The sequence below is a fragment of the Rhineura floridana genome, chromosome 8, assembly GCF_030035675.1.
Source record: "Rhineura floridana isolate rRhiFlo1 chromosome 8, rRhiFlo1.hap2, whole genome shotgun sequence".
In the NCBI taxonomy this organism is placed as follows: domain Eukaryota; kingdom Metazoa; phylum Chordata; class Lepidosauria; order Squamata; family Rhineuridae; genus Rhineura; species Rhineura floridana.
The window spans coordinates 32,669,736-32,684,186 of NC_084487.1; the positions used below are offsets into that span (position 1 = coordinate 32,669,736).

Genomic DNA, 14,451 nt, shown 5'->3' on the forward strand with positions numbered 1-14,451 from the left:
ATCTTGGTGAGAGCACCATCCTGGGACCAGTCACACACAGGTACCCATCTCACTGTATCATGGCTCCAAGGGCTGGGCTTCATAGTGAACTTGGAGAAGAGCATGCTGACCCCATCCCAAACTGTTCCGCTCTTGGGGGTGATCCTGGACATGCAACTTTTCTGCATGAGGCTCACCGAAGAAAGGGCCTTGAGACTTCAGCTGTTGCTTCAGGAAGCAGTTGCTGCACCAGCATTGGACCTGATGAGGCTAGCTTGGCTTTTGGGGTCCATGGTGTCGGCATACGACCTAGTTCAGTGGGCCCAGTTTCACTCAAGAACTCTACAACAGATCCTTCTGCCCTACCAGGAGGCAATTCTCCTACGACACAGACGTTCAGTCTCCATGCCTCCAACAGTACGGACAGAGCTCCGGTGGTGGCTGGAACTTCAGAGGTTGGCCCACAGAGTCGCCTGGAAGATCCTCCACGCATAATCATGACCTCAGATGCGAGCTTGTACAGATGGGGGGCTCACCTGGACCACAATGTAGCCCAGGGGACATGGTCTGCAATGGAGGCGGAGCTCAATATAAATATACTGGAGTTACGGGCCATCAGACTGGGCCTACAGGCCTTCGCCCCAGAGATCAAGGGGAAGCATCTCATACGCACCGACTACTCATCGGCGAAATCTTATGTCAACAGACAAGGGGGCACGAGATCGAAGGGCCTAATGCTCGAGGCGGAGTGCCAGTTCATATGGGCAGAGAGGCATCTTGCCTCTCTGAAGGCCGAACACCTGGCGGGCACAAACAACTTTGTAGCTGACTGGCTCAGCAGGACAGCCATCAAGGAGGCAGAATGGCAACTGAACCCAGAAGTTTTCCAACAGGTGGTGCACAGGTGGGGAGAACCAGTAGTGGATCTCTTTGCCACACCTGCAAACACACAGCTAGACAGGTTCTTCAGAAGAAATCCGTGTCACCAGGCTCAGGGCACAAACGCACTAGTCACACCGTGGTCACAAGGCCTCCTGTACGCCTTTCCTCCGTTTGGGCTGATACAACGCACAATCCAGCGGGTTTGGACATTGAAGGCAGAAATTATTATAGTGACACCCTATTGGCCTCGACGTCCCTGGTTTCCAGACCTACTGAACATGTCAGTCGAGACACCCTGGCAGGTACCCTCTCGAACGGATCTTCTGATTCAGGGACCAGTCTGCCATCCTCGACCAGAGCTCTTCTGGCTAACAGCTTGGAGGCTGAGCGGTTGTGGTTGAGCGGTAAGGGCTTTAAGGGGAAAGTGCTCGACACGCTACTGGCCTCGCATAGACAGTCCATGAACCGGGTTTACTCGTCCACGTGGAAGGTTTTCTTGTCCTGGTGCTCTGCAAATACAGTGGAACCTTGGTCTCGAGACGTCAGGGGTCCCCTGGGGTTCTTCCAGTTGGGCCTAGATAAGGGTCTGAGCGCAGCCACAATCAAGAGACAAGCTGCAGCTCTTACTAGCATTTTGTTATGCCTGGGGGGCCCCTCACTTTCCTCCAACCCATTCCTTAAACGTTTTTTAAGAGGGGTGACGCTGGTTTCCCCATCAATGATTCACAGGTTTCCAAACTGGAACCTTACCTGAGTGCTGACAGTGTTGACAGGACCGCTATTTGAACCGATGGCTACCTGCCCTCTTGACATTCAAAACAGTTTTTCTGGTTTCCATTACATCGGCACGCAGTTTCCGAGTTGGGGGCATTATCTTCGGACCCTCAACTGTACGTGTTCCACCAGGACAAGGTTGTCCGACCAGACCCGGCATTCCTACCTAAAATCAATTCTGTTTTCCATAGGTCGCAGGAAGTGGTTCTCCCTTCATTCTGCCCCGCTCCCTCCTGTGCCCAGGAACGTAGGTGGCACTCACTTGATGTGAGGAGGGCTCATCGTTTCTACCTGGATCGTACCTTAGAGTTCAGGAGGTCTGAGGCCCTCTTTGTGGCCTTCTCTGGGAAATCAAAGGGGTGTAAGGTGACAACCTACTCTATCTCACGCTGGCTCAGAGCGGCTATAGCACATGCATATGAAGCTCTGGGTAAGGAACCTCCATTGGGTACCACAGCACACTCAGTTGGGGGGGCAGCGGCTTCAGCAGCGTTTAAGGGGGGGTTCCCCATAATGGATATCTGTAGGGCGGCTACATGGGCTTCTCCACACACTTTTATCAGGCACTTTAAAATGGACTCATTCTCATCAGCCGATGCTGCATTTGGCAGGAAGGTGCTCCAGAAGGTGTTGCCTCCTAGCTAGAGGAATCCCACCTGGAGTCCTAGTACACTGCTCTGTCATATCCCTACTTAGGAATGTCCTCCAGCACTATCTAGCAAAAATGGAAATTTTACTCACCGTGAATTTCTATTTGTAGATAGTGCTGGAGGACATTCCACCCACCTCTCATTCCTCTGCTTCAACCTGCTGGAGCGGGAGGGGGAGTGGGGGAGTTGAGGCTTCTGCCAGCGCCTTACATTTGCACACGTTGTTTAGTATTGTGTGTCTTCCTTCATGTGTGACCTGTCCTCCAGCACGTTGGTTCTGTGTTGGTCTGTCACTTTTCTTCAGCTATCTCCTGGTATAGGCTTCCACTTTAGGGACGTCTGAAAAGCTGTGGATATGGGGCCTGAGGAGTGTTCCTAGCTCTGTCAGTTCGGTCTGGAGGGAGGGACGACTCCTCCCCCAGGAGAGGATACAAAGAAGCTTAGAGACCTTGCCTGTCATGACCAGTAGGAGGAGTCATCCCTACTTAGGAATGTCCTCCAGCACTATCTACAAATAGAAATTCACGGTGAGTAAAATTTCCATTTTTTATCTTACAGCTTAAAATGATGTGTGAGCTGGGTCACAGTAATTTGACTATGATAGTTATGTCTGAAGCCTAGCAGGTATTACCCTAAAAAAACTTGGATTGAAGTAGTGAACAGTGCCATTTCATCTCTTATGGGTAGAACAAAGATTTGCCTAGATAAGCTTCATATAAAGCAAGCCAGGTAAAAATAAGTGGTGGTGGTTGTTATTTTATATATGGAGTTTTTTAATATATGACACAATAAATCATTTATCTTATTTATATCAGGGATGGGCAGGGAGTGGCAAGTTATTATAGATGTTGGGATCAACCCCCTTGATATATATTCCTATATTTCTGCAGGATAACCCACTGACCTATCTTTGAGTCTCATCCTGTTATGTGCCCTCTAATTACTTAAGCTGTTTATTTGTTAAGTTAGGTATATTTCATTCCACCAACAAGCCAAACAACATGAATACTTTGTCATGTCTCATGAGAAGTCGTACTTTGCTTCCCAGTAACTCCGTCATTCCACCTTTCACATAAGCCCTAAGCAGCTTAAAAATACATAATAACAAATACATGGCACACTGAGTAAGCAGTTAAAAATCCTGAATATTGAGACAAACAAATCCATACCTTGAAATAAAAATACAATTTATCTTGTGTGTATACCCATTAAAACATATAGATTCACAACTAAATATCTGATATGGAAATTGGATTTAAATCAGTGATTTTATTGTCTTTTCTCTGGGTGAACTACCATGATATAGTGTAACATCTGAGAATATGCTAAATTTTAATTCATATTGCAAACTGACATTCTGCCATTGTTTGATGCCTTTTGTAGAGCTACTTTACTTAATTGGTGATGTGGAAAAAATATTGGTATGAAGGAGGCATTTGTTGCATCTGTATACCTTCAATAAAACTCAGTCACTATGTTCTTATTTAATTTTAATGTGTTTTTTTAAGGATGTCTGAATTGGTGGAAGTCCCTGAAATTGCCAGAAAACTTTCATGGGTTGAAAACTACTGGCCAGATGATTCAGTCTTTCCTAAGCCTTTTGTTCAGAAGTACTGCTTAATGGGAGTTCAAGATAGCTACACAGATTTCCATATTGATTTTGGGGGCACTTCTGTCTGGTACCATGTTCTGTGGGTAAGAAAACAGTGCTGACTTCTAAATATACAATTTACAGTGTTCTCAGTTTTAAAAAATCTTGAAGGTTCTTGCACACACTGGCCTGGTTCAAATGTATCGCTAAGCCAAACCACAGCTTAGCAAAAATAAGCAAACAAGCAGGCTGCCGGAGAGGAGATTGCTACTGCTTTGCTCTTCCCCATTTACTTTGTTATTTTGCAGTGCTAAGACATGGTATGAACCTGGGCTCATCTTTAGTTCTCTCCAGACAAGTAGTGCTGTAACCAAGGTTTGTTCTGTGGCTTACTGTTTGTCTGGGAGAGCTGAAGCACGAGCCTGGGTTCAGGCAACACGCTATGTGAAACCATGGCTTAGTGCAGCTGCAAAATGACTGGGAGGAGCTAAGCAGCAGCAGTCTCCTCTCTGGGAGCCCTCTTGTATGCTCATTTGTGCTAAGCATAATTTGTGGATGAGAACACTGTTGAAACCATTCGTTCAAGTAAAAGGTTAAAATTAATCGCACTTGGCATTCTGCAGCTATTGGCCTGATAGCTTTAAAAATGTTAGTCTAAACACTAATGGGGCCACAATGGTTGGAAAAACGTAAAATCTAATTCTTCTAACCTCATGCTATTGTTATCTCTGTTACTGCCCAAAACAATTATATAAACTTATAGGGCTGTGCACGTTCAGTTGATAAGGAGTCCAGACATTCTCACTGCTATACCCGATCCCAGTCTTCCCTGACCTGGTGCCCTCAAGATGATGTTGGGCTACAAGAGCTCCAGCCATCATAGCTAATGATTGAAATTGCAATTCAACAACATCTGCAGAACACCAAGTTGGGGAAGGCTATATGTTCCCATCATCTTCTACCTCCCCTAAATTTCAACTACCACTGTTTCCCCATCTTTCCTCAAATGGCAGTACTGAATCAAAATAGTATGTAACATTCTATACTTTTATTATGCCAAAGGGTTTTTTTTTATTAAGATTATAAAAGACCATCAGATGTACAGCACCTCATGCAATGTTTTTACGTACAGGGTGAGAAGATTTTCTACTTGATCAAACCTACTGATGAAAATCTGGCAATCTATGAATCTTGGAGTTCATCTGTCACCCAGAGTGAAGTGTATTTTGGAGATAAAGTTGACAAGTGTTACAAATGTGTTGTGAAGCAAGGGCATACGTTGTTTGTTCCCACAGGTAAAATGCTTTCCCCAAGGAATAATCATGCTCATATCTGCTGAACTGGGTGGCTGGCATTCAGAGAACTGTTTAAAATTATGTTTTTTTTAAAAATTGTGTTAGTGCATTTAGCAATTATAGACCAACTCAGGGCAAGTCGGTTAGCACATCAATACTGGATGGATGGTAATTAGAAAGACAAGTAGGGACAGGTGAAGAATTTGAAATAGGAGTGAGAATTACTTAAATTATTACCCAGTTAGCTTATTTTCCTTCCACCCTGCTTATGCATTTGAAACTTGAGATAAAATTCTAACGTTGATCTTACTAGTTGATACTGTTATACAAATGAGTACAGTTAAAAAAAACTTTTTAAGGAAAAAGTTGTGTTTCTTATGAAATGTATATCTGTGGTTCTAAATGTTACAATACTATAGTAAATCGTAACTATAAGAGTTAATTGATTCATAACCACTTTGTATTCTGCAAGTCAACAAAGTTGGCACTGTAATTTTTTTACTATGTTTTTTACTTGTTTCTACTGAACAGTTTTTATTTGTTGTAAACCACTTTGATGGTTTTAGAAATGAAACAGCAGTATACAAATATATTTAATATTTAATATATATATATATAAATAAGGTCATTGGCTTCCATTTGCATTTAAATAGATTACCTAGATTTCAGCTTCAAGTTACGAAGATTAGTAAGTTCTTGGGAAATGCTCACAAGTGTTGATAGCTGTGAACCCTTTGCATCTGTTCTAAAGTCTAGTATGTGTCCCCCTCAATGTTTTTAGTTGTAAATGTCCTGATTTAAGTAACTTCACTGTAGAATTAAATGCAGTGCAGTTTTATATACAGTGCAAAAAATAATAATACAATTCCATCATCAAAAAGCCTCCAGTTGAAGAATGCTGCTGTAGGCGCACACATCTTCCTATCAGACTCCAAAAAGCAGGGAAATTGGGTGGCTATAGCGAATGTGCCAGGCTTGCGGGAGACCACACCTCCATGTACTGGCCATGAATTTGTGAAAATCAGACACAATTTGGGTTGGTCTTCCATAGTCCAATGCACTTTCAGTGTAGCTTTAAAGAATTTGGTAACATGCCTCTGAGCATATGGTGCGGACTGGCAACACCTGCAATCAGCCCAAATAACAGAAACCAGACACGTGCTGTGCTGGCCACATTTCAGCAGGGAGAAAGCAACAATATGAAGACAGTTGATTTGGTCTGCCACAGCTCAATGCAGTGCCTTGTGTAGCTTGGGAGAACTTGGTAACATGTGCCTCTGAGCATATGGTGAGTGCTAGCAACAGCTGTACCCAGCCCAAATAACAGAAATACGACAAATGCTCTGCTGATTGCTTTTTAGCATGGACGAAGCAACAGCAAAAAGGTCACTGTACCACATGTGGAAATTAAAACACAGTTTCAGGTGCTGTTTCATAGTACAATCTACTTCCTGTCTCACATGTCAAAGTTAATGTGCTCAGAGGCACATGTTACCAAACGTTCTTAAACCAGAGGTTTTTTGATGGTAGAAACTGCTTGTTTTTTCAAATGGCAAGAACACTTTGATGCCTTGCAGCGTTCAGTGGGATTTACTGCTGTGCAGTCATACTTACAACAGAGCTGTGGATGGACCCCCCCCAAGCCTCATTCAGCAACGCTTGGAAGCCCAAAGGTTCCCCACACCCAATTTATACCAAGGATGGGGAACCTGTGGTCCTCCAGAGGTTGGAATGCTATTCCCATCACCCTTGTCTATTATCAGTACTGGCTGGAGGTGATGGGAGGTGCAGTTCACCAACATCTGGATAGCCACAAATTCCCTCTCTCTGGTTTATATTATGAACCATCCTATTTCTTTTCCACAGGTTTTGCCTCAGTGCAGATGGACTGGCTTATCACATTCTGAAGTTTAAAAACAAAGAAAGAAACATATTGCCATCCAAACCAGGAGGGGGGGAGTGTTATCCCTGTAAGACCACTAAGGCCAGAGTCTAAAATTACCTAACTGCACCACTGAGTATCTCATCCCACCACCAAATCAAGGAGCAAGCCAGCAATCCTTTGCCCAGTCCCTAAGCCTCCTCCGCTGACATGTTCCTCAAAACAAGAAAACAAAAATCCCTGCAGACAGAAAAGTAGCATATCAGGGAGAAAGGACGGAATAGAACTCTAACTGCAGTTACCCCCCTTCTCTTCTGGGGGTTTGCATAAGGAAACCTTACAAAAATTATACTGTTCAACTCACAAATGTTTTGTTTACAAGCCTGCCAGTTTTCATGGAGTTACTAAAAAAACCCTCAGAGAATCTGCAGATTGAATTCAAAAACAGTTTTTTTCTCTCCTTTTAGAGCAGCAATTCCCACCCCTCCCCTGGCTTATCTGGTAGTCTACATAAGTGCAATTCACAAGGAAACCTCACAAAAATTATACTGTTCAACTAAGAATTGCTTGCTTAACAAGGATGCCAATTTTCATGGTGCTATTTGAAAAACTGGGGAGAATCCACAGGTTAAAGACAGAAACCCAGAAGTTTTTTGTCTGGTGGCCATTTTGTCTGTGCTTTTAGAACACTGGAAGAGAGGGAGGGAGGGGAGGAGTGGATTGACCTACACATGCAGTCCATAACTGTAGGCTCTCATGCTAATTTAAAAAAAATAACTAAAAATCATTGCGTTTTTTCACTTCAAACCCTCGAAAGGCACATCTCCCATGATGAAGCTATTAAGTGGGACTGCTACAAGTGCTGTAGCTGCCATTATTTTTCTTAAATTGGAGGCAAAATTTGCTTGGAAAAAAATGCAGTGCACTTATGGGTTGTCTTGGACCAATTTTTGACATTAACCTTTAAATTCTTCCTCGATTTTCTGGATGTTGCCATGAAAATGTTGTTAAGCAAGTAATTCTGAGTCAAACAGTACAAGGTATGTTGTTTTCTGTTGCCATTTGTGCTTATGCGAACTACCAGAAGAGCATGGGGGGAGGGGATAATTTCGATTGAACATGGTAGAACATGTTTTTACCCTACTGCCTATAATATACAGGCACACGTGCAATGAGAGCACTGCTAGTATACCATGAGAAGTTAGTAGCATCTCCCATTCAGGGGTGATGAGGATTATTCAGTTTTATATTCAAAATAGGCTTGAATGTGTGCAAGAGGAGTTACTGACGCTCAGAGGAGTCTAGAGTTGTATGCATGCATGAGTCACTGATTTTAGCAGGCATCCTCACGCAGCTGTATGATTCACTGTTCTGGACTTGCATCTTTCCAGTCATCCTCTATTGTATGTCTGCATTGGGTGTGGCTGGATCATTAAATCTCTCAAGACAAAGTGGGGCTACTTACCCTTGAGGAGTTTGAATGTCTGCATGAATCACTACTCTGGACTTTTTCCTCCTAGTGAGGATGCCTGCTAAAATCAGTGACTCATGCACACATACAACTCTAGACTCCTCTTTCATGCATTCAAGCCTATTTTGAATATAAAACTGAAGGGTTTCTCTGATTTTTAACTTTGAAACAGAGTACGTATGCTTCAGGTAACATTATTTGAAAAGCAACATGTTAAAACAAAACATTTAATGTACAGTGTTACTGTAACCCCTTGTAATCCCAGCTAACAAACTAAAACATACCTTATGCTGATATTGGGAGTTACCAAATCTATTGGGAGAGAGCTGTGTGAAATACCTCAATATATGTTTTTCAAAACTTGCCTTATGGATGCCACTACCATGGTGTCAGTTCTGGTTAAGCTTGGCTTGCAACAACTTTTTTGCTGCCCGATTGACCCATGACAGTGCCTTTTCAGTGGTGGCTCCCCATTTGTGGAACGCTGTCCCCAGTGAGATGCATATGTCTCCATCACTATTAACTTTCAGGAGGAACCTGAAAACATTTCTGTTTACCCAGGCATTTGATGCCAGAATATTTTAACTGCATTTTAGAATATTTTAAACTGCATTTTAGAATGTTTTTCTTCTTGTTAAATTGTTTTGTTCATGTTTGCCACCCTGGACTCCTTTAAACAAAGGGCAGGGTATAAATTCAAATGATGATGATGATGATGATGATGATAATAATAATAATAAATTATTATTATTATTTCTAAGGCATTTCTGGGTTATTCCCAGCAGTTTGAGGTGTGCTGAAACACTATCAAAGACTGTGCAGTTCTTAATACCGGTAAAATGTTCTGCCTATTGTGAAGTAGACAACAACTTTGTTCAGAAAGGCTCTTGGTACAGAGGGTACTGTAGAAGCAGTGTTATGAGGACATAATCGACCCCAGGGCCCCAGAGGAAAAATCTAGAGAAGCAATGATCATCTATCTACTTCTGTGTTTTCTTTTAGAATTTCTGACTTTCTTAACTGACCTTCTATGTTGAGCATATATATTGAATATTATCTTGCACCTACTACCTAATGATTGATCCTTGGGCAGTTTTTAAACATTGTGAAAGAATTCAGCTCAATGAAAAATAATAAATGTCAAATGTACAAGCTAAGGAGATTTATTATAGTGGCATTACAACTCTTGATACAGTGTTTCAGTAATGTTCAGTGTGCTGAAGGCTCTTTTGTTTCAAGATGGATTTGGGTGAAAGGAGCACTTTGGTTTTATCCTGTTACTTCAAGTTGTTGCCTGTTGGAGTTGAATGAGGCTGTTAAGCTTGGGGATTTTCCCCTTGCCCTATTTTTCACACGCTTTCTTCCTCAGACTATTTCACTTAGACAATTTAATAGGATGGGAATATCCTCTGACCCCTGTATTATAGTGAGGTTCTACTGTGTGTCCTATCTTGTGTTTTTTTGAAGTGCAAAATGTAGCTCATGCTAAACATTTTATGGTGGATGCTCAGGTTCCAGTTACTTGTCATTTCAGGCTGGATTCATGCTGTGCTCACTTCTCAGGACTGTATGGCATTTGGAGGAAACTTTTTGCACAACCTCAATATTGGCATGCAGCTCAGGTTAGTATTGGAACTTTCTCTTTTTATTACGCATCTTCCATAAGCTTGAAAATATTTCTGCCATTCAGTTGATACCATCATTTTTAATGGGATTAAATGGTGCAAGGCTCTTATAAAGGAATAATGCTGCTGTTTTGCTAGGGGTGAACTGATTATTACAAGAATATTCTCCAGACAGAAATGAATAGTTTGCTCCGATCCACTCGCCTCTCTCTAACTTAATAACATGGAATGCTACATTAAAAGAAACTGAAATTTGGCAAGCTCAGTTGAGAAACTGGAAAATAACTTCTAAATCCTTCATTGCTCGAGACGCTTTTCGTTTTAAACATACCCTAATAGCATAATTTGCTTGAATTCTATTTGTTTAAAGTTTGGTTTATATATTGGACTTCATAAAGCTAACTTTACAGTTCCATATGGAACAGAGCTTTGAAGCAGATAAGCCTAGAGCTTTGAAAAGTTCTACCAAATTTTGTCAAGTTTGGCCTTACTATGCTTGACTGTAAATCTTGATGTATCTTGTATGTCATGGACTGCTTCATTTTGCTGCACATCATATAATTGGGTGAACACATTTAACTATCAAATATTCACACAAAATAATGCTTCTAAATTGTTTATTTAGGTGTTATGAAATGGAGAAAAGGCTAAAAACCCCAGATCTTTTCAAATTCCCTTTCTTTGAAGCCATCTGTTGGTTTGTGGCCAAAAACTTACTGGAAACTTTGAAAGGTAACTCATTTCATATTTTAAGAAGAACTTGAGGCTAGGCTTTTTTGTACCATTTGGGGGAAGACCCATGTCTACTGTACATCACAGTCAAAGAAGACACAAGTTACTCATAGGTTGTTACTGAAAAATGTAAGTGTGGCTACTTTGTTCAGTTTCAATATGACAAATGCTTTGCTGATTAATCTTGATTGCAGTAAATAATGCACATATGATCTATGCATAGTGGAGTTCAAAGTCTATGACAAAGGAAGGTGGTGTATGGACCTTTTCCTTTAGAGTGTCCTAAATATCTTTAAGTAATGAATTGTATGTGCCAACTACAGTTATATGGAAGTGAAAATATTTGTTTTAGGATCACATTCATGCACAGTTCTCTAAAGATATAGAATATCTCACCAGAATTACTAACCTGTAGACTGCTTCTTTTGGCCTTTATCAGTCAGTGCTCTGTCCACCTCAGTTTAGGGTATCTGGCAGTCTCCCTAAGAATTGCTTTTTGCTAAGTAATAAGACTTGTATTTAGTAAATGTAGTTCAAATAGCTGAATTGGGAAGTAGCAGACGTTCCAAGTCAAGTATCCAAAGTTAGCAGGTAACTAGACTTTGACTGCTAGCCAACAGTAAATGAGTAAAGATAAAACTGACTCTTGTATTATCAGCGTCCATCAACAAAAGGCTGAATATGAACATACAAAGTTCAAACCTAAAACAAGTCAGCTAATATGACTTGGGGTGTGTGTGCTTTTGTGAGTGTATATGTGTGTAAAAAGTGTCCCTGACCATCATCTGTTCCTCAGAACCAAACCCAGGCAGCCAACTCCTCTTTTTAAATCCAAATTAAAAATCAGATCTGAAAGCACCTTCATTTCCAGGGTAATCAAACTGTCCCTTAGCCTCCACCCCTTTCCAAAGTAAGATAAGTGGTAATTTATCCCTTTGTTGCAGATTGGGGGTTGAGAGAAAGAGGTTTCCTGACATGTAGCTCAGAATGTCAGCCACTGCCATAATTTGTTAGTCTTCAAGGTGCCACAGTGAGACACTACAGTACATCATCTCTCTCTCTCTCTCTCTCTCTCTCTCTCTCTCTCGTAACAATTAAACTTTTTAAAAATATAATTGTAGATAATACTGAACTTTAATTTTTTTAAGTGCCAGTTATATAAATATCTTTATATAATCAGGGATGCAGCTCAAATTTTTAGCTAGATTTTGGGCATTCTATTTTAAATATATTTTTATCTATTTGGGGCAGAGTTTTTAAAAAAATCAGGTACTACTCATTGGCCTCTGAAGGCTAGAGGACTTGCACCCCAGAAAGCTTCTGGATTTTCTTCATGCTCAGATTTTTCTTGGCTGATAACAGAGTTGAAAAATTACTTTTTTTCCAAGGCTGAGGCTAACTAAAAATCATGAGATTTTTCATGTGTAGCTTGATTTACTTACTGAGTCACCTGGACCTCTTTACTCTAAAGATATACTGGTGTGTGTTACACTTCTCTTTGCTTGGCATGCCACTGTTTGGTTTATGTGGTGCAGTCCTGTAAAAAAAATCTGATGGAAGGGGCAGATTTTGCTCTGGGGCAGGGTTTGGCTGTGATGATTCTTTGCTCATTTCCTTCCCTATAAGTTTATGAATTAAACAGTGATAGTTTACATTACAAAATAATTATTGTAAGGTTGTGCGCCATGCTGCAACTGTTAAATCAGGACCATATATATTTTAGTAATTTATAAAAGTTTGCTTTTAAAAGAGGCTCTGTAAGCAGATGCTGGAAATCCACATTTTTCTGTTCATCATAGTTTTGAATGCATGGGTCACCTCAGACAGGTTTAAGGGCTGAGCAGAAATCAGATGATAAATCCTTGTTTATATTCATCTAATTTACAATTTTTTCCTTCCAGAGCTAAAAGAAGATGGTTTTTACCCCCAAACCTTTTTAGTACAAGGAGTGAAAGCTTTACTTACTGCTTTAAAGATATGGATGAAAAAAGATGTAAGTTCAAATGTGTAACCAGAATTTTTAATGAATTTTCTATCTTTAAAATGTGATACATTTCACAAACATTCCTTCATATAAATATGCTATCTGTTTATATTTAGGGGAACTTAGCTGCTGATTGTCCTCTTTTATTACAGCTTGTAACAGAACATGCCTTTGAAATTCCAGACAATATTAGGCCTGGACAGCTAATTAAAGAGCTTTCTAAAGTGGTTCGTTCAGTAGAGGTAAGAATAAAAGACATCTAATTGTGATGGTGACATTTTGCATCAGATTTCTTGAAACTTTTGGAAATACCCTTCCATAGTTGTGCTGCCTTGTCCTGAAAATACCTAAGTTGTTTAGATAATGTCGTACAAACTTTTCTTCTGCATACTTGGCAAACTGTTTAGGTGTATATGATTGTAAAATACTTTAATTAAAGCCCACCCTATGCTCCTGTCTTAGAATTCAAAATACAATTAATCACAGTTTATGCAGAAATGATAAAGGTAGCTTGGAGTGAGTAATAGTTTGAATTAAATTGAAATTACTTTATCTTTAGCTGGAGATATAATTCTCTGTCTCTTACAATTCAGTAGTGCGCACAGTCCTGTAGGGTGCTGTTGAACTTAGAAATATAGGAAGAGAATGGAACAACCTAGTTCAACTCTGTTCAAATTGTATTACTGCTACTGGAAAGTGAAACCTTTGTTATAATTGTATGGAATTGTCAAAATGGGCTGCTCTAAATAACGTTCTCTTATTTATAGGAAGAGAACAGCAAACCAGTTAAAACTCAGGGAATTATTGGTGCGTGCCAAATTTCGCGGTCATCAAATGAATCAGCCTTCACTCATCATTCCAGACAAAAAGCAAGGAAGCTACGGGACCATGCAACCAAAACCCCTTCTAATTTGGACATCTTGGAGCTCCACACAAGAGAAGTTCTCAAAAGGCTAGAAATGTCCCCATGGGAAGAGGCAAGTGTTACATACTGGAATGGAGTAAAGAACCACCAAAATATTTAAATGAACAAGCCAGATGGCACACTTAGATGAAAGGTTTTTGAGTTTTTAAAATAACTCTGGTGGAAGGTACAATGATATCAGTAGTTAATTTTCAACCAAAATATTATTATTGTACTGATAGGCCTAACTCCAAAATCATACAGAGAAAAAGTGGATTGCATGAAATGAGATTTAAGATATGGGAACTAAAGAGCCAGACTAGGCAGTATAGTAAACATATGTTTGGTTTCTACCTCCATCTCTGTTTATCCACATTTTGATGTCAGTATTTTGTGTTTTCCTCACCACTTCACATCATTGGATACTACTGATGTGATGAGGAAATAAAGAATTGTTGCAATATCCAGGCATGGATATGTTCTACTAGACATTACAGGTGAAGAGGGAGGTACCTCAAAATGCACTTTCCATTTTTGGTGTATGTGAACAGATGGGTTTTGAGTTAGCAAATATAGATGAAGGGTTGCAGTGAACATATACAGTATGGCAACATTAGAAGAGCACTAAGCCTGGGATCATAGCTTTCAAATGCTTCTCTGTTTTAGCCAGAAAGATCCATGT

The 14,451-nt window shown here is 40.5% G+C and overlaps 1 protein-coding gene across 3 annotated transcripts in view; it reads left to right on the top strand.

Annotated features, from left to right (window-relative positions):
• Positions 1-14,451, top strand: part of KDM7A (lysine demethylase 7A) — an 84,688-nt gene that overhangs the window by 45,472 nt on the left and 24,765 nt on the right. For all 3 annotated transcript variants that reach the window (XM_061638804.1, XM_061638805.1, XM_061638806.1), the window contains exons 6-12: positions 3,794-3,980; positions 5,009-5,171; positions 10,059-10,146; positions 10,775-10,881; positions 12,783-12,874; positions 13,018-13,107; positions 13,633-13,842. In XM_061638804.1, coding sequence (XP_061494788.1) covers positions 3,794-3,980; positions 5,009-5,171; positions 10,059-10,146; positions 10,775-10,881; positions 12,783-12,874; positions 13,018-13,107; positions 13,633-13,842 — 937 coding nt within the window. The remainder of the gene's footprint in view (positions 1-3,793; positions 3,981-5,008; positions 5,172-10,058; positions 10,147-10,774; positions 10,882-12,782; positions 12,875-13,017; positions 13,108-13,632; positions 13,843-14,451) is intronic.